The sequence below is a fragment of the Thalassophryne amazonica genome, chromosome 6 (assembly GCF_902500255.1).
Source record: "Thalassophryne amazonica chromosome 6, fThaAma1.1, whole genome shotgun sequence".
Lineage (NCBI taxonomy): Eukaryota > Metazoa > Chordata > Actinopteri > Batrachoidiformes > Batrachoididae > Thalassophryne > Thalassophryne amazonica.
The window spans coordinates 22067184-22088958 of NC_047108.1; the positions used below are offsets into that span (position 1 = coordinate 22067184).

The window sequence follows — 21775 nt, forward strand, 5'->3', positions numbered from 1 at the left end:
CTGGGAAGAGTGAATCTACAATAGTCAAGCAGGTTGGTGTGAATAAATCAACTGTGGGAGCAATTGTAAGAAAATGGAAGACATACAAGACCACTGATAATCTCCCTCGATCTGGGGCTCCACACAAGATGTCATCCCGTGGGGTCAAAATGATCATGAAAATGGTGAGCAAAAATCCCAGAACTACACGGAGGGACCTGATGAATGACCTGCAGAGAGCTGGGACCAAAGTAACAAAGGCTACACACTACGCAGAGAGGGACTCAAATCCTGCAGTGCCAGGTGTGTCCCCCTGCTTAAGCCAGTACGTGTCCAAGGCCATCTGAAGTTTGACAGAGAGCATATGGATGATCCAGAAGAGGACTGGGAGAATATCATGTGGTCAGATGAAACCAAAATAGAACTTTTTGGTAAAAACTCAACTAGTCATGTTTGGAGGAAGACGAATGCTGAGTTGCATCCCAAGAACACCATACCTACTGTGAAGCATGGGGGTGGAAACATCATGCTTTGGGGCTGTTTTTCTGCAAAGGGGACAGGACAACTGATCTGTGTTAAGGGAAGAATGAACGGGGCCATGTATCATGAGATTTTAAGCCAAAACCTCCTTCCATCAGTGACAGCATTGAAGATGCAACATGGCTGGGTCTTCCAGCAAGACAATGATCCTGCTCGGGCAACGAAGGTGTGGCGCCGTAAAAAGAATTTCAAGGTCTTGGAGTGGCCCAGCCAGTCTCCAGACTTCAACCCCATAGAAAATTTGTTGAGGGAGTTGAAAATCCATGTTGCCCAGCGACAGCCCTAAAACATCACTGCTCTAGAGGAGATCTGCATGGAGGAATGGGCCAAAATACCAGCTACAGTATGTGCAAACCTGGTGAAGACTTACAGGAAACATTTGACCTCTGTCATTGCCAACAAAGATTATGTTACAAAGTACTGAGTTGAACTTTTGTTATTGACCAAATACTTATTTTCCACCATAATTTCCAAATATATTCTTTAAAAATCCTACAATGTGATTTCCTGGATTTTTCTTTCTCATTTTATCTCTCATAGTTGAAGTGTACCTATGATGAAAATTGCAGACATCTCTCATCTTTCTAAGTAGGAGAACTTGCACAATCAGGGACTGACTAAATACTTTTTGGCCCCACTGTATCGAAAAAGCCTTTTTTTATTCAACCACCTGCCTGAGTCTGCATTTTGCACCCTACCACCTTCTGTACCCTGTTTACCTGTGAATCATGACGATGTCAGGGTGCTGCCATGCAAGGCGCTCACTACACACTGAGAGCAACTAATGGATTAAGGACCTTGCCCAAGGGCCCTTTGTCATTTTCCTGTCAGGCTGGGGTTTGAACCAAGGATCTTCTGGTCTCAAGCCCAACACTTAACCACTAGACCATCACCTTGTATGTTGTATATTTTAATGTTTATCTTGCTGTTTATTTGTTCATTATGACGTGTGCTGCTGCCTTTCTTGGCCAGGTCATCCTTCTGAAAGAGGTCTCGATCTCAATTTTTTAAATCTGATTGAATAAAGGCTATTTAATTACAGTAATTACTTAATAATCATGGAGGTCACTGGGAAACAAATGGGCAGACCTTCATGATCAAATGTTTCTGACCTGTCACTCATGTCGACAGAGCTGTCACTGGGTGGTTCCACAGTCAGCATGGGGAGGTGACCTCCTCCTCCTCCTCCCCCTCCTGCTCCTCCCCCCACCTTGCCTCTGTACTCCCCCTGACACTCAGTACAGGGTGTACTGCTCCTCTGCTTGGTGGTCATCACTCCTTCTTCTTCCTCTTGACTGTTGGTCCTCTCGCCCACAAGCACCCCTTGCATTCGTCCCCAGTACTCCAGGTCTGAGCAGGAGGCAGGATGGGAAAGTGGTGATGAAGGGAGGCGGCCCTCTTTCATGTAAAGAGTGACATCACTGAAGGATGTGGCGCTGCTGTCTTCATGCATGGCTGCACTTCCTGTGCCACTCTTTCTGCCCCCACCTTCCCCTTCTGGTCTTGTCACACAGTGGGAGGACATGTTAGTGTTCTGCCATGAGCACCGTCTGTAATTTTCTCCATCATCTTCATCCTCCTCTTCCTCCTCCTCCTCCTCTCCTTCATCCTCATCATCCTCCTCTTCTCCTTCCCTACATGCATCCTGGGAATCTTCACACTCTGGCAGGCAGGAGAGGGAGTCATCCGTGGATGCAACCAAACAGTTCATCTGCAGAAACATCAGTCACAGAGTTCTGATCAGTTGAACCTTTTTTAAGACTCAATTTCAATTCAATTTCATTTATTTATATAGCACCAACTCACAACAAAGCTGCCTCAAGGTGCTTCACACAAGTAAGGTCTAACCTTACCAACCTTACCAACCCCCAGAGCAAGCACACAGGCGACACTGGTAAGGACAAACTCCCTCTGAGGAAGAAACCTCAAGCAGACCAGACTCAAAGGGGTGACCCTCTGCTTGGGCCATGCTACCAATAGAATCACCAACATGTTCATCACTGTTTGGTGGCCTTGTTCATGATGAGGAGCTCTTTATTGGACTGAAAAAGTGATTTGTGGTTACCTGCTTAGAGAAGGAGACCATATTTTGCAGACTCTCTGTCTCCTGTTGACTGGCTGACCCCTCAGTCTGAGGTTGATGCTCATCAAAGGAGTACTGGACAACAAAGGAAAGACAAGACACATCCTCAGGAATGGCCCACGTGCTGATGCCCCTCAGTGTTTGTTAGTATGTACCTGCATCCTCATGTTGGACAGGATGATGCGGCGGGTCATCCTGCTCTCAGAAGCGGAGCTGCGAAGCTTCTCAAAGTTCTTGTTCATGCGGTATTGTCTGAACGCCGTCTGGATTGTCCTCGCTGCTCGCCGGGAAACAAACTGGCCCCCATACTTCCTCTCCAGCATCTCCACCTACAGGCCAAATCACGACAGATAATCAAAGACATGACAGAAAATGATCTTTCTTAATAATAATAATAATAATTTATTTATATAGTTAATACTTGATATAAAAAATACACAAATAAAACAAGGTCTTACATCCTTAAAAGCAAGCAATATTAAAATCTGAAACATAAATAAAACATACATACCAGCAAATAAAATTAAGATAAAAACCATAAAACTAATAATAGGCAGCAGAAATTAAGGTTCGCCTTAAAAGATTCAATGGAATTGTTCTTTCTGATTTCAACAGGCAAAGTAGGAGCATAGCCGGTGAAACTTCTGAAGCCTACTGACTTTGTTTTACCCAATGAAGCCTGCTGACAGACATGGGGGACGTCTGCAGTCTAAAACCACAACTCATGAGATAAGCCATAAACTGAAATCTTTTTGTACAGCATGTCAATTAATGTTAATCCATGAGGAAGTTGTCATTGCAGTGGGAAGAGTGATAGTGTAACAAGGCCCCAAGTTCCCAGAGCAGGGAACAACACTGAGATCGGTAAAACTGGTTTTATTTCTCACAGATTTTTCAGAGTAATGCTGCATTTACACATAGCCACTAATGCCACGAAGCATACGTTCTTGGCCGCTGATTACGAATGTGATGATTCAGGGCAGAGGCGTCAGGTGTCCTCGGGAACTGCTGCAACCTGTTACCACGCATTACAATTAATGGCACGTGTTGCTGGAGAATTATCAGGAACCATTTCACACGGTCAAGAATAATGTTTATTACATGTAACAGTACATCGTTACATTCTATCATGAATCTGTCATGAATGTAGTGAATCAGGCGAACTGTCTCCACAACCCCCCCCATATTCATCCGACTGTCAGTGGCTTAACAGTCCGCATCGCTCCAGATGAATCCCCGGCAGAAGAAGTACTTTGTGACTGCTTATGTGCATGCTTAGTTGGGCTCTGTGCCATGGAGTAGCGCAGAAAGGAGGAGGAAGAGACGGAGAGAGCATGCGGCTCTCGTCTGGCTCAAACTTGTTCTCCCAAACATCAGTCACAACAGGATGTCTAACACCTGCAGGAGAGCACTGTGGAGCACTGGAACGAGCCGACTTGGTGTCACTGTCCTTCTTGCTGTGCAGCAGGGTTTAATTGTGCGGACATGAGAGAAGTGATTTGTAGCGGCACGCAATGAAATGTGATGCCGCATTACAATTCCTGTCAAAACTCTACAGTTTCCATGTCAATTCGTAACAATGCGTGACAGTTTGGGCTCCAAGAACCATCACAGGAACCACTCTGAATGCTATCACACTCAGTAATTTCTGGGAGGCAGCAGTTCGTGGTCGAGGACACAGGAATTCAGGCTGTCCACCAAATGTATCTGTGCAGTAAGCCACAAACAAGTTATCCAATCAAACAAGCAGTGGGTAACAACACAGCTCCAAGACATATGACGGCAACAGATTAGAAGATGGGAGGCAAATCTCAGAAAACACATAGTGGCAGTACAGGTCAGTAAGGGAAACAACACAAGAGACCAAGCAGAGGAGCACGGAGTGATGGAAGATTGGTGACAGAATATAGGTGTTTGGGAAAATTATTGAGGAAACCAAAACACACATGAGCATGCACATCTGTGAACAGGGAACAAAGCCCATGGAAATACACAGAGAGCAGATGTCACACTAAAAACATGAAGGACACCTTACATGGAAGACAATGACTCAGTGAGAAAGAGAAGCACTATTACTTTTGAATAGAAACACTTGATGGTAAATGCAATGAATTTATACTGCATATAATATGGTCAAAACACTTCACAGTGAGGCCTCACACACACATACACACACCAGATACTGATACAGTTAACCTGAAACATAATGAACTGAACAACTCACATCATCAGTGACTTCTGACCAGCTGTGTGACCAGTAGTGCTGAAACCGGAAGTCACCAATCCAATAATGAAAACATTATCTTCGATAGTTAGCGGATTAGTGGAACTGTGCCCACCACTGCTTAATTAGCCAAAACACCCTGTTATTGAGGTGGGTGCGATTATTGAGGTATTACCTAGATTTTGAGAATTTGAAGTTGGGATGTTGGGTAAAATGTAAATAAAAACAGAACACAAAGATTTGCAAATCCTCTTCAACCTATATTCAATTGAATACACCACAAAGACAAGATATTTAATGTTTAAACTGATAAACTTTATTGTTTTTATGCAAATATTTAGTCATTTTGAAATGGATGCCTGCAACACAGTTCAAAAAAGTTGGGACGGGGCAACAAAAGATTGGGAAAGTTGATGAATGCTCAAAGAACACCTAATTGGAAACAGGTGAGTGTCATGATTGGGTATAAAACGAGCATCCCCAAAAGGCTCAGCCATTCACAAGCAAAGATGGGGTGAGGATCACCACTTTGTCAACAGCTGCATGAAAAATAGTCCAACAGTTTAAGAACAATGTTTCTCAATGTTCAATTGCAAGGATTTTGGGGATTCCAGCATCTATAGTCCATAATATAATCAGAAGATTCAGAGAATCTGGAGAACTTTCTACACGTAAGCAGCAAGGCCGAAAACCAACACTGAATGTCTGTGACCTTCGATCCCTCAGATGGCACTGCATTAAAAACCAACATCATTGTGTAAAGGATTTTACCGTGTGGGCTCAGTAACACATCAGAAAACCATTGTCAGTTAACACAGTTCATCGCTACATCTACAAGTGCAAGTTAAAACTCTACCATGCAAATTAAAAGCCATACATCAACAACATCCAGAAACGCCGCCGCCTTCTCTGGGCCTGAGCGCATTTGAAATGGACAGAAGCAAAGTGGAAAAGTGTGCTGTGGTCTGATGAGTCCAAATTTCAAATTATTTTTGGAAATCATGGACGTCGTGTCCTCCAGACAAAAGAGGAAAAAGACCATCCAGATTGTTACCAGCGCAAAGTTCAAAAGCCAGCATCTGGTGGCGATACTGGCTTGAGGGGGCACAGATGGCATTTTTAGTATATACTGATCACAATAATCTGGCTTAATTATGCACGGCTAAGCATCGTAACACTTGTCAGGCCCAATGGGCGATCTTCCAGAACTTTCACTGACACCTGTGTCTTGTTCCCCTAATTACAACACCAGTTATTTAAGCCCTCACAGTCTCACAGCTCACCACTAGATTGTTGAATTTATTTCACTTTCCAGCCCTCATGCCCTGTCTTGATCTGCCTGCCAGTATCTGACCTTGTTTTGCCCTCTCCATTCTACTTGTCTTTGCCTCTGAATACCACCACACTGTCTTTTTTGACCTCAGCCTGTTTTTTGGACCAAGCCTCAGCCTCACATCTGACTGTACCTTTGCCATTGTTGTTGGACCACCTGTGTACCGAATCCCTGCCTGTTTCTACAGTTAAACCTATTTCTAAGTGCACCTGCTGTGAGAGGTTGCACTTGTGTCCACCTGGTTTGTGCCATGCCTTGATACCTCTCTGTCTTTGGCTGACTGGCTTCTTCAATGAAAAACAACACTGCTTTGCCCCATCAACAAAAATTGTCGGGAGCTACCAGCAACTGCCAAGGAAACCTCGGACCGCCAGTTGTACTCAACACAGGTGTTCACATCTGGAAGTGCCTTGCTGACGGTGTACGGAACAAAAAAAAAAAAAAAAGAAAGAAATCTGTCTGTCTTCTGAGCACCATGCATCAGAAAGTGGAAATTGTGGACACCCGAAAACAAAAACGGAACACTGTTGTTGATTACAACTATTTCAAATGCGGTGTTGATATTATGGGCCAGAAATTACACAACTACTCCGTGCGTGCAGGAACATGGACATGGTCCATGGCTGTGTTTTACAACCTGTTGGATATGACTGCCACAAATGCACATGTTTTATACACAGCATGTACAGGATCAAAAGAAAGCCGCCAATTGTTCATGCTAGAGCTCGCCGAGGAACTTCAAAACCGACATTTGCAGGAAGAGACACACGGGGAAGAGCGCAAATAGCAGGGTTGTGAGATGAGAGTTTCTCAGAAGAAAGAGACAGTGCCAGGTGCGCATACTCTGCAATAATAACAGAAGCACTGAACGTTGTGTACACTTCCGAAAATGCACCTGTGGCAAATGTAGGAAAGACGCACCTTGGGAATGTGGAAATTGCTAGTTATGACAACTGTATGCTACATTTGTCTGCTTTGTATAGTCTTTGTATAGTAACAAGCATTTTCCTTGGGAGAAATAAAATATTGTTTTCTTCCTGATGTTATACCTTCTGTTTGTTATTCCAACATGAAATGTTTTTTGTTGGGGGGGGGGGGGGTGCTAATCCCAGTTCTATGACATTGTGAGCTTAGTACAACACATTGTCATTGTAACTAGTGTTTAGCCTAGAACCAAATTACCATTCATGAAAGATTTTCATCAGAAATACTTCTGCCCTTCTTAAAATGACAGGCAATTATTACAATAAATGTTTTTTTTTTAAGACAAATAGAAAATGTATCTTGGATCAAATGATAAAAATAGGGTAAAACTGTTTGTTGGCTAAATAAAATATAAAATGCCAAATGGTTACTCTTAGTACATGAAATAAGATATGACCTCAATGAAATTGCGAAATGAATAATGTTGCAGGGGCAGTGGTGGCAGACTCCAGCTGAAATAATACTTTTGCACTCAGGCTCAATCAGACACAACAGAGGAATGTGGCCTATTGTTTCTTTGGAATGTGCCCAGACAGGTTCACTCGAGCTGCATATTAATTCCTCTCAAGGGCGCAATTTAGAACTAGAAACTGGGGGGGACAAAGTGCGAGGCCCGCGGTTTCTAGATAAGCTCAGATGCATTCTGAGCATCCAACAGTAATTTTAATGTTTTGAGAAGACCGTAAAGTGGACACCATTTGAGTTATGCAATTTAAAACTGTGGATATAAGTACTTTATTCTGAGAATAGCCAGCATTGATTTTATTAACATCCTGGTGTAAATAAGGTATCACCACATGTGTAGAACTCAAAAAGAATGATAGGTTGAGTTTTCATTAAAAAACAACTGCAATGTGGTAAAATGTATTCATAAATATGAAAGAACAGGCTCTTAATAATTATTAACTATGGCATACTGTATTTTTTTGGTTTTGCATAAGTTTGAAAAAAACAACAGATCATAAGTTTAGGATAAATTACTTATCATGAATTTAATTTTCGAAGTGGCACTAATGACAACACTCATACTGAACATAATTTCGCTTGCATAGACTGATTTTGGAGATCAAGCAATAATTGCAGATGGGCTTTCTGAGGTCCCAGATAGCTTTTCTGATTTCCTTTTCTAACTTTCAGAATTTAGTAAATTAGCATATGGTCCATTGATACTTATGTGTAGACACTCGTCCCTAGAGGCAACTATTTTTGGTTTCAAATCTGGGCAAATGCAGTCCCAGAAAATTCAGAATGTGACAAACAAGAAACAGGTGTTGTAAACAAGTCAATACTGCTAAAAATACAAACTTGCAGAAACAAAGATACTATTCTGACATGGTTTTGTACATAAGACTGACATGGTTTGCACATAAGACTGGCATAGCATGTTTCAAGTACACACATATATGTCAGAAGGTGGGGGAGGGGGGGCATACCATATTCTGTCCCCCCTGGTTGAAAAAGATGGGGGGGCATGTCGCCCATGATTCCTCTCCAAATGTTAGCATATGGAGAGGAATTAACGTTTTGTAAAGGGGGGGCAGGCAGAAGAAACAAAAATCTCTGGGCTTACCAGTGTTAAAGCAGCTCTAGAAAACAAGTCAGTTTCGAATGATTGTCCCATGGGGAAATTGTTTGTTCCTGTTCCCTTCAGGGGGGAGATTATTGATTGGGCCCACCGTAATTGGTTTTCCTGTCATCTGGGTATAAAGAAGACAACGTTTGTGGTTCAGCAACAATTTTGGTGGCCTCGCATGATTTCTGATATTACTGAGTTTGTGAATGCCTGTCAGGATTGTGCCATGCACAAGTCCTCCAACCGTCCTCCAGCCAGCACTCTTTTGCCTCTGTCTGTTCCTGAGCAGCCATGGACTCATATCTGTATGGATTCTGTCACTGGACTTCTACCCTCTAAAGGACATACTACCGTATGACCATATACTGACTGGAAAAAAAGTGTTTCTCAGCAGCTCGTGGACCACCGTACTCAGACTAATCTCTTTGAGCCACTGCAGTCTGCATTTAGAACATATTCCACAGAAACAGATCTGACTAAAGTGGTAAATGATCTTCTGTTTGCAATGAATTCAGACACCACTACAGTTCTGGTGCTGTTCGATCTCAGTGCTGTGTTTTATCACAGTGTCAGTGTCAGTGTCAGTGTTTCTGTCAGCGGGCTCCACCATCTGTGATCGGGTATGATGTCTCTGTTCCGCGGTTACACTCTGTGCCTCTGGATCGCGCATGCATTTGGCTGGTGCTCGCAATTGGGCGCCGCCTCTCACATTTGTATTTGTGTCTCTCATTTTGTATTTATGTCTTGTATTTTCTCTTCGTGTTTGATGTCTTGTGATTCTGTTTTAGGTTTATGCTGTATTGCTTTTGTGAGTGTCTAAGTTCTAATTTGATGATCACAGTTATTTTGTTATTATGGTCACTTGTAAGTGGGTTGTGATTTTCTGTTTGCTTGTTCGCCCTCATGTGATCACCACACGCGTTCAATTAGTGAACAGGTACTTAGTTGGCATTTAATAGGTATTTAATTTTTGTTATCACTGATGTAAGTGACACTTGGCTGAGTCTTTGTACAGTAGATTTTAATTATTCTACTTTTTGGCGTGCTTAAGATGCATTTGCACTATTTTGGGATTATCTGGACTGTGACCTTTGAGTCCTTTTTTGTTATCACTGCTGCTTTTGCATTTTTGGATCATTAAACACCCGTCCTTTTGCACCTTATCTCTTGTGTCCACTGTCTTGCATTCTGAGTCCATTTCCTCTTGTTGATGACATATATTGTAATAATGGGTGTTTTTGACTACTTTTGGTTTACATTCATAATTTACCTTAAAAACTGTTTACTGTTCCTTGCTTGGTGTCATTTTTTTCAGCACAACCTCACCCGTGTGCCTTTACAGTTTTTTCTTTCATTTGTACATACTACATTAAAATAGTGACCATAAATTCACACCAAAACCAAAAATTTGAATCAGAAAAAAGTTTGTTTTTTACTGTGAAAACCAGAAATATGTTTATCAATCCATTTTTATATGAGCAAAGCTTCACGCAGTGGCAGAAAGCTCACTCATGGTACAGGGTGTCCCAAACAGGAAGTGCCAATTTTCAAATCCACAGTAAAACAGGAAATGTTCAAATTTCAAACACTTCCTGGATTGACAGACGAGATCCCATGGAATCTCGTGGGAACTCAGTGGCAAGCTCACACTCAAACAGGAAGTGCCAATTTATCAGTCACAGTGAAACAGGATATGTTCAAATGTCAAACACTTCCTGGCATGGGTGGAGCTAGAGCAGAGGCCAGGGTTTCACTGGACTTTCCTGAAATCTGAATGGACACAGATGATTGACATGTCACGGCACCACACGTCTGGTTGAAAGAGCTGCATTTTCAAATTAGTGAGTCACATTGACTGCTAGGTTCCTCCTGTCCAGTAGTTTGTGCTGTGTACCACAAAAAGTTCTAATCCACCTTAGTAGAAGAAGAAAAATGTTTGATCCAGATTTGAATTGAACATGTCATTTGAACTATGGACTTCTAATCACACCAAACTTATATTGGTGAGTAAATGACCGTATTTTATGTCAGAAATGAGGTCCAGGTTGTTAAAAGCAGCATTTCTCCTTTAATTCAGGTTACCTTATATACATATATTTAAGCTAACAGACAGCAGCTGCTTCATGCTCTGTTGGCTTTTTAGTGCAGCAGATAACTGAAACAATCCTTCAAATGGTGATACAAGCATCGAATTCAGCACAAGTACATTTGGAGCAAAATTAATGGAGCAACTTTAACTTTTGACCCCTGTACAAACTGAAACTGACCTTTGTCACCATTCTTGGTGCTTTTACCTCATAACGCCATAACATTCAGTCACAGATTGTCCAAACTATACCTTTTTTGGAATCTTTATGATCAGGCAAATAATGTGGTGTCGTTTTCTATATGATTGAAGCATTTTTTAATTTAGACCAGGGTGGGCAACTTGTTCCAGAAAGGGCCAAGAGGGTGCAGGTTTTCTTTGCAGCCACTGATTCCACCAGGTGATTTCACTGATTAATATCACTTTGAGCAGATGGAATCAGTTAATCAGTGGTGTTTGGGTTTGTGATCGTGGTGTAAAAACTCAATTTTGAAAGTTGTCAGTTAGCTGCAGCTTTTGATAAATTTTTGGGTGGTTTATCAGTTTAGCTTTATCAAAGATAACTTTTCAGTCAGCTGATTAGCTGTTATTGAAGTTAACTTTTTGGTTTGCTGTGCCAACCACTGCCTCTCTCTCTCTCTCTCTCTCTCTCTCTCCCTGTCTTTTTCTGAAGGTGTTGTGAACACTGTCGTATGTACATAATGTTCTTTTGTCGATTGAGGAATTTTTCCATATTTTGAAAGAGTCTAAATTTGCTGATATTTTCTAGTCTGTTAAAGTCGGTGTCATTGTGAACCCCAGGATGTGTTATTTGAGTGCCTGTGCTGGACTAGGCAAGGAAATCTATTGGTACACCAGTCCCACCAAGACTTTTTTCACCAGCTGCCACAATCAATACCCATCCCTTATTATTTATGTTAAAATGTTAGTTATGCCAAACACATTTGAAAACATACAGAGATGTTTAAATGTTTAAAAAACAATGTTTCAAATATGACAAAATTTTACAAAGGCTGTAAAATGTGTAAATGCATAGACAGTTCCTTAAAAACACACAACTACTTTTAAAATGTATTTAAGATGTGTAAAAGACTAAAAAGAAACATACGACGATATTGAAATTGTGTGTATGTGTGTCGATTGGGGGGGTGCAGCTATTCAACTGTTCTCTGAGGTGAGGCTCACTGTCCCACACATTGAAAACCCCTGCATTAGACGTTCTGTCCTCTGTCGTGTCTCAGCTGTCTCCTATGTGGTTGATATGTCTGTGTCCTGTGTGTGCATGTGTTGGCCTGTGTGCAATCGTGTTTCGTTTCTATATGTAGGTGCGAATGTGGGTGTGTGCTCCCATGGTCTGTCGCTGTTCTGTTGTCTGTTCCCAGCCCATTATGTGTGCGTATATGGTTATTGGTCAAGTCTTTGTCTCCCCCGGTTGTGACTTTTTATATCTTGTGTGTCTGAATCCTACATGTTTATTCCTTCACTCCCTCCTTCCAGTGGTTATGTGTCTGTCACGTCCTCCACCGTTCCACATTGTTGCGTGTGTCTGCTTATGTCCCTCCTTACTTGCCATACGAGATACACCTCCCTCATTGTGTCTTTGCTTTATGTTGTCTTTGGTTATTTGCAGTTCTTTGTCAGTTTTGTGGTCCAAGTAGGTTAATTAATTTGAAAGATTAAAAGATTAAATATGTTTTAATGTGACTTTATTCCATCTTTGATGTTATTGGGAGTTTTAATCAAACACAATTAAAGCATTGATTGCCTTGTGAGTATTTTTCCCTACGAAACTGAGTGGGATGGGGAAACGTACAAACATCTATAGAAAGGAGTGTTTATCAAACCAGAGTGGGATGCTGTCAAAGGTGACACAACAACAAATATTGGATCTATGAGATCCCAACCCTAGGATTGCCACCATGATGATTTAGCCAGCGTATGCTGACAGCCCCATTTCCTCCGAGCGATCGAGGTCGGTACAGCACAGTATGGTCTGGGTTGGAAAAGTTCAGTCTGGCTTGGCTTGCATTTCCACCGACAGCAGAACCCTTGTGTCTGGTAAGTGGAGCATGTAAATGTTGACATGCACGTCAAGAGCAGGAATGCTTTCGCGTGGCCTCTCCCCTCCATACAGAGGCCAATCAGAGTAATATAATCATTTTTAAATTTAATTTAATTTAATTTTTGTCTTGGTGAATCATGGGTTTATGTTCATGGTGTGTAGAATGCAGAAGAGTCGACTGATGTCTGTGATAAACAGTGAGGTGAATGAATGAGGTACTGTGACTCTCCATGCACAAACGCACAAAACACAAAGGCACTTCTTTAAAACGCAGTGTCTCTTCAGCCACGACAAGGAATTCAAGGATTTATATATATATATATATATATACGTTTTGTCAGGCTGTGATGATGAATCCGACTGAAACTAACAGGTCAGATTAAGACTTTATGTTTACTCTGTATGTGAATGGTTTTAATAATTATAACAGTCTGAACTGTTCACATGAGGACTGCAGCTTTCAGCCAATCAATGCACAGCATCAATAAACGTATTTCGACTTTTGAGTAACTTACAAGAAACGTGTGTCAACAATTGCATAACTTACCTACAAATTATGTCCCGTGTATATGGGACGTATGAGTCATATGTCAAAAATATTGTGCATGCCCCAAATTTCTTGATGTACTCACCATGTTACGACATATATCAGTGTGCTTCACTGTGCACTTAACTTATACAAAACTTACCCATAATTTATGACACATACACCAGCGTATTTTTAATACATTGGCATACCCTGGCTAAAATGTCAAGGTGTGACAGGGCCTATAAATACACACACACACACGCACGCATGCACGCACGCACGCACACACACACACACACACACACACACACACACACAGAGAGAGAGAGAGAGAGAGAGAGAGGGAGGCAAAAACATGACATCATACAGTCAATGTACATAAACAACAAGTGTGCCATTAAGATCGGCAAAAAACACACAGACTTCTTTGCCCTAAGCAGGGGTCAGACAGGGACACATTTTGAGCCATAACCTTCTTCAACATCTACATCAACAATTGGCCAAATCATTAGAACAGTTGGCAGCACTGGGTATCACTCTAGTGGACACAGAAACTAAAGGCCTGTTTTTGGCAGATGACCTGGTATTGCTTTCTCCAACCAAAGAAGGGCTACAACAACAACTTGACCTTCTACACAATTTCTCCCAAACCTGGACCTCGACAGTGAATCTAACCAAGACCAAAATGATGATATCCAAAAAGGACCCAGCCTGCAGTCACGCAAATAGCATTTCTTCCTGGATAAGACAGTCCTAGAACACACAAAAAACTACACCTACCTCAGAATAAACATCAGCACCAGAAGCAACTTCAACAAAGCTGTAAATGACCTGAGACACGAGGCAAGAAGGGTTTTTTATGACATCAAAAAGAACATCAAAAGTAGTCATCCCAATCAAATCTGGCTCCAAATACTGAACTCTGTCATAGAACCCATTTCTCTTTGTGGGGTGCGAGATCTGCGGCCCACTCGCCAACCAAGATTTAGCAAAATGGGACAAACACCAAATTGAGACTCTGCATGAACACCCTCAAATACTAACAGAATACAATGATTTGAAAATCCTCTTCATCCTATATTCAAATGAATACACCACAAAAACAAGATATTTAATGTTCAAACTGATAGACTTTGTTGTTTTTGTGCACATATTTGCTCATTTTGAAATGGACGCCTGCAACATGTTTCAATTAAGTTGGGACGGGGCAACAAAAGACTGGGAAAGTTGATGAATGTCAAAGAACACCTAATTGGAAACAGGTGAGAGTCATGATTGGGTATAAAGGAGCATCACCAAAAGTCTCAGTCATTCACAAGCAAAGATGGGGCGACCACTTTGTCAACAACTGCATGAAAAAATAGTCCAACAGTTTAAGATAAATGTTTCTCAACGTTCAGTTGCAAGGAATTTAGGGATTCTATCATCTACAGTCCATAATATAATCAGAAGATTCAGAGAATCTGGAGAACTGTCCACACATAAGCAGCAAGGCCGAACCCAACACTGAATGTCCGTGACCTTCGATCCCTCAGGCGGCACTGCATTAAAAACCGACATCATCATGTAAAGGATCTTACCGCGTGGGCTCAGGAAACACTTCAGAAAACCATTGTCAGTTAACACAGTTTGTTGCTACCATGGGTGCAATTTGGTGGGGGGATAGGGGGGACATGTCCCCACCACCTTTTCAACCAGGGGGGACAGAGTATGGTATGCCCCCCCACCTTCTGACTATGTGTGTACTTGAAATATGCTATGCCAGTCTTATGTGCAAACCATGTCAGTCTTATGTGCAAAACCATGTCAGAATAATATCTTTGTTTCTGCAAGTTTGTATTTTTAGCAGGCATTGACTTGTTTACAACACCTGTTTCTTGTTGTCACATTCGGAATTTTCTGGGGACTGCATTTGCCCAGATTTGAAACCAAAAATAGTTGCCTCTAGGGACTAGTGTCTACACATAAGTATCAATGGACCATACGCTAATTTACTAATTCTGAAGTTAGAAAGGGAAATCAGAAAATCTATCTGGGACCTCAGAAAGCCCATCTGGAATTATTGCATGATCTCCAAATCAGTCTATGCAAGTGAAATTATGTTCAGTATGAGTGTTGTCATTAGTGCCACTTCGAAAAATTAAATTCATGATAAGTAATTTATCCTAAACCTATGATCTGTTGTTTTTTCAAACTTATGCAAAAACAATCTTGAGAAAAAACAAACAGTATGCGATAGTTAATAATTATTAAGAGCCTGTTCTCATATTTATGAATACATTTTGCCACATTGCAGTTGTTTTTTTTAATGAGAATGCAACCTCTCATTCTTTTTGAGTTCTACACATGTGGTGATACCTTATTTACACCAGGATGTTAATAAATCAATGCTGGCTATTCTCAGAATAAAGTACTTATATCCACAGTTTCAAATTGTCCTAAGTTAAATGGTGTCCACTTGATGGTCTTCTCAAAACATTAAAATTACTGTTCTGGATGCTCAGAATGCACCTGAGCTTATCTAGAAACTGGTTGGCTTCTGGGGGCCTAAAACGGCCCCCGGACCTCCGGCCTATGGCTTTGGCCCTGCGGGCCTCGCACTTTGTCCCCCCCAATTTCTAGTTCTAAATTGCGCCCTTGGACGCTACATCAACAATGCAAGTTTAAAACTCTATCATGCAAAGTGAAAGCCATACATCAACAACATCCAGAAACACCACCGCCTTCTCTGGGCTCAAGCTCATTTGAAATGGGACAGGTGCAAAGTGGGAAAGTGTGCTGTGGTCTGATGAGTCCACATTTCAAATTGTTTTTCGAAATCATGGATGTCATGTCCTCTGGACAAAAGAGGAAAAAGACCATCCAGATTGTTACCAGCGCAAAGTTCAAAAGCCAGCATCTGTGATGGTATGGGGGTGTGTTAGTGCCCAAGGCATGGAAAACTTGCACATCTGGGATGGCACCATCAATGCTGAAAGGTACATCCAGGTTTTGGAGCAACACATGCTGCCATCCAAGCAATGTCTTTTTCAGGGACGTCCCTGCTTATTTCAGCGAGACAATGTCAAGCCACATTCTGCAAGTGTTACAACAGCATGGCTTTGTAGTAAAGAGTGTGGGTACTAGAAGGGCCTGCCTGCAGTCCAGACCTGTCGCCCATTGGAAAATGTGTGGGCGCATTATGAAGCGTACATCAAGCAAGAATGGGAAAGAATTCCACCGACAAATCTTCAACAATTAGTGTCCTCAGTTCCCAAACGCTTATTGAGTGTTGTTAGAAGAAAAGGTGATGTAACACAGTGGTAAACATACCACTGTCCCAGCTTTTTTGAAACGTGTTGCAGGCATCCATTTCAAAATGAGCAAATATTTGCACAAAAATAATAAAGTTTATCAGTTTGAACATTAAATATCTTGTCTTTGTTGTGTATTCAACTGAATATAGGTTGAAGAGGATTTGCAAATCATTGCATTCTGTTTTTATTTACATTTTTCACAATGTTCCAACTTCATTGGAATTGGGGTTGCAGAATTCTATCCATCCTCCACGTTTAACGGAAAACACCAAACAAGACACCAGAGCAGAATTAGGACAATACCCACTAATTATTAAAGTTCAAAAGAGAGCAGTTAAATTTTATGACCAAGCTTAAAAACAGTGACCTCAGTATGTGCCATAATAAAGCCCTGATCCACAGAGAGACTGTAGAGAGACGCCCCTCAGCCAGCTAGTTCTGGGACTCTCTACACAAACACAAGCAGAGCCACTAAACACAAACCCTGTTAGACTTAACCAAATTACAAGAAAACCAAAAGAAAACTATGTGACGCACTGGAAAAAAAAAATCAACCAAAAACCAGAGTAAAATGGAATGATGTTTGTTCCTAAACAGTCAGAACCGGTGGCAGAATACCTGAGCACTGTGCCAACCCAAAGCTCAGGAAATCCTTGACCATGTACAGACTCAGTGAGCACATCCTGGCCGTGGAGAAAGGCCACCACAGACAAGACTGGCTCCCCAAGAAAAGACAGACTGTGACAGACCCACTGTCCCAACACCAGGTGGAGACCGAGCTGCACTTTCTGACACCTGCCTGCTGCACCAAGACATCAGAGACACTAATCACAAACAACCAAAACAGACTCAGAGAGCACGACCAACATCAACCAAACTTCACTATCGTTGGCTGAAGGACAACAAAACAGCAGCAAGGATAGTGACATGAATAGACGGAACAATGGACACAAACCACCGTAAACCAAAACAGGAGATTAAACTGCTATGTCACTTTATCTACTATAACACAGTTTATAGAATAGGATTATTTTTACACCAAATCACATTTGTTTGCTATTATTTTCAAAGCCCACATATCCTGTTTACACATTTATTTACTTATAGAATATTGTTAACTGTATGTACTCATGTTGATGATTTGTCCTTCACACCTTCTTGTCCTGGAGGTCTGTTGAGAGTTTCATAGCTGTCTGATAGTGCCTTGCTGCGTTTGCTTTCCTCCTCTTCCTGTTTTCGGAGTGCCAGACTGGCCGGCTGGTGACGACTGTGCTGAGCCCAGGCCAGACTTGCAGGACTGGTCGGAGAGGACAGGTGAGCCAGCCTGGAGGGGGACAAGTGATACTTTTATATATCTCTGATAAAGTTTATTGTGTAAAGGGCCAAAAACAATGCACATTTTGCTGATATTGGAACTGTCTCTTTTCATTAAAATAATGACTGTTCTTTGCAAATGAAGCAACCAATTCTCCAGTTAGATCAGGGGTGGGCAACTTGTTCCTGAAAGGGCCAAGAGGGTGCAGGTTTTCTATGCAGCTGATTTCACCAGGTGATTTCACTGATTAACTGATTCCATCTACGCAAAGTGATATTAATCAGTGAAATCAAAGGGTGGAGTCAGTGGCTGCAAAGAAAACCTGCACCCTCTTGGACCCGTTCTGGAACAAGTTGCTCACCCCTGAGTTAGATCCTGCACAACCATTTAAATATTCATTCAAATATATTTCACATTACAGAAGAAAAGGATGTCATTTTGTTTAATTGAATTTTCCACTGTTACCTATGTGCTTGATCAGGAGGAGTTGGTGAGGCTTGACCTTACTCATGTTGTCATTGGTTCTATATAAATAATTAATTTGAATTACAATGAATTGAAATGTATTGCAAACGTAAATGGACAAAAAAAATAAATAAATAAAGTCATACAAACAAGTCCACATCAGTGAAAAATATTCATGGACAATGAAAACCATCAAGCAACAGAAATTGTCAATCACTGGTGGTTTTTTCATATTCGAAAAGGAATGAGTAGAAGTAGAAAACTTATTTATTTCCAACTCTCCTCCATAACACTTTCATTAATAGTTCCTTATCAAGCTGATCCTGTAATATATGATGCCTTGACTGAAGCTGACACAGCGGCCTGGTGACCCACTTGCTCAGGGCGACCTCTCTGAGCCACTGCATTCTGTTTTGGAATGCAATTTTCCATAAAGACAATTTTCATGAGAGTGAAAGTAACGAAGTAATGGGTGTGATTTTGTGCTATATAAAATAATAATTGAATTGGAATTCTATGTTATAATAGCCAAGTGGCCTCTGTGTGTGTGGTGTGTGTGTGTTGTGTGTGTGTGTGTGGTGTGTGTGTGTGTGTGTGTGTTGTGTGTGTGTGTGTGTGTGTGTGTGTGTGTGTGTGTGTGTGTGTGTGTGTGTGTGGCTTCGATCATGCAAAAACTGGGGCCAGCTGACATTTGGCCTTTTGGTCTGCTTATATATTTTGGGTCAAGAATGAATGCTGTGAAAACAGAAAGTTAATAGGACAATATTTTTGAAGAAATCGCACTTTTAGTTAACCAATAAACAATGGATTTTGTGCTGCAATGCACCATAAAGGTTTGGGGTTTGACGTTATTGTGGTTCATGTTAGTTTAACAGTGTTAATGTTATTGATTTAATGTGATTTTGTAGGTTTAGTCACTTTAGTTAGGTTATGTTGCTGTTACCATGAATGAGTTCAGTCTCATGTTACGTGAAATATGTATTGTTTGATCTCTACCCTGTTTGTGTCTAAAATCAGAAGCACCTGCATGCATAAAGACAAACAGCTGTGCCTGTGTGCATCCAACTTCGCTCAGGGACAAACAGAGCACAGCTGGTATTTGCTGTTTGGTGTGCTTATGTATTTTGCATCAAGGATGAATGGCACCAAAATGGAACACTGATGGGACTAATAATTTTGGAAAATCTATGAATATTAACTAACGTTGCTAATTACATTTTGGACTCACGTCTTTCCAGTCGGGGGCAGTAAATCATCTTTATATTAAAAGCATGAGTGTAAGTGCATATAATTGTAAATATGTTAAAAATACATGGATGAAAGAAGAAAGTGAAAAAAACTTATTTCCATTGTGGTCCATTTAAAAATCAAATGAAAAAAATAGAAGTAGTAATGACAGAATAACAATAATAATAATTATAACAAGAGCCTAAACAATTTGTAATACATTAAGACAGTAACAATAATATTACATAATTAACAGAAAATAAAAGAGTTGAGTTCTTCTAAAATATGTTGTGGTCTAAATTTCTAAAAACATTCTGGACTCACACATCATTCCAACTCAAACCTGCAGTGTCTCAGCCCTTCATGGCAAATGATTGCCCACCCCTGGTCTAACCTTACTAACCCTAGAGCAAGAACACAGGCAACAGTGGTAAGGGAAAACTCCCTCTGAGGAAGAAACCTCAAGCAGACACAGTCTCAAAGGGGTGACACTCTGCTTGGGCCATGCTACTGACACAATTTACAAAACAATTCACAAAATGAATATATAGGAACTATAGGTCCTTAAACAATATGAAATTTTAATAACATTTTATGGTCAAAAATTACCCAATTCACATAACTCAGGAGGTATATAAATGGTGAGAAAACAAAAATAAAGTTTTTAAAACTCATCAAATGGTTTCAGAAGAAGAAGATGCTGAAAAGAAAATGAATTAATGTATTCATTCAACTTAAGGACACAGGGCACCAGGTCCATAGGAAGGATACATACATTAATAAATATGTAATAAAGCATAAGTAGTCTAAACTTCATGGTTCTAAACTTCTCTAAAGTTCACACTTAATTAGCTATTAGCAACTGAATTATTCATGCATTGCACAATTAGTAAATCATTTGTTAATTTATGTCTAACTCATGGCGTAATAGTGCATACATACGTGCACTTACAAATAGTTTGTTCATGATTTATTAAGTATGAAAAAAACAATGTGTTAATGCATGGGACTATTTATTTGAACTAAAGCATTAATTTATCAGGTCTGGTTTCACAGAAAGGCTGGACACAAATGCAGGACTCAGCAACAGAGCTCTGTGAATAAAAGCAGTTTACTGAAGCAGTATTCGGGGTCCGGTACACAAAAAGGCAGTCCAACAAGCGAGAAGTACATGGAACATCAGGCTTAGGCATGGGCAATAATACAGGCAGGTGGTCATAACACACGAGAGGCAAGCAGGTCAGAAATACACAAAATAGAGCTCAAGAGAAGGCGCAAGGTGCATCAATCTGGCGAGGGAGCGGGGCAAAATGAGGACCTTAAGTACACCCAGGTGATGAGTTGCAGATTGGGTGCAGATGTGCATGGAACGCCCAGAATGAGGGTGTGGCCAGAGAGGGAAACGCCCACCACCAAGCAACAGGAGAGACAGACAAGAGGGACAGGGGCAGATAAACCCAAGCAGGAAAACCCAGCAAGAGAAACAAAACAACAACCCGAACAATACAAAATTAACCAAAAACATGAAATAAAACAAGACAAAACCTCAACTGGTATAATTAAGTATATTAGTATAATTCTTATTAAGTATGAGTCATTTTAATTATTTGTTACTAATTCATTATGTATTAATCATGCTTAATTATGGCTAAATAAGGTGTAGTTATTATGAAGTGCTACGTAATAATCATTATGTCAACTTAGATGCATTATGTCAAATAGATGCATATTTTGTGTCAAGTTGAAAGGGAAGCAGCAGAATGGGTCTGATGTAATGTATTATTTCACATTTAACAGCTTCATCCTTGATCTTGTTCTTGTCAAATCCATTCACAAGAGGGTGCTCCTTGTACCCATGCCAGCGAATTTTGCCAACACTTCCAGCTGGCAATCCATCTTGGTTTCGATAGTGCACACAGGTGTTAGTTCTTCATGATCTGTGGTTTAACCCTATATCATCCAACTTCTTACTGGCAGATAGAACCCCAATGATGACAATTAGCCTGATATAAAGCACCACAGCCAACCTCCACGGTAGACTACTTTTCTAACTACAACAAAGTGCCTCAAATAAAGATA

At 40.9% G+C, this 21775-nt stretch overlaps 1 protein-coding gene across 1 annotated transcript in view; it reads right to left on the reverse strand.

Annotated features, from left to right (window-relative positions):
* LOC117511426 (IQ motif and SEC7 domain-containing protein 2-like) overlaps nucleotides 1-21775 on the reverse strand; it is a 149320-nt gene that overhangs the window by 124598 nt on the left and 2947 nt on the right. The window contains 5 exon segments of the mRNA XM_034171454.1: nucleotides 1632-2230; nucleotides 2585-2677; nucleotides 2758-2931; nucleotides 17844-17870; nucleotides 17872-18013. Coding sequence (XP_034027345.1) covers nucleotides 1632-2230; nucleotides 2585-2677; nucleotides 2758-2931; nucleotides 17844-17870; nucleotides 17872-18013 — 1035 coding nt within the window.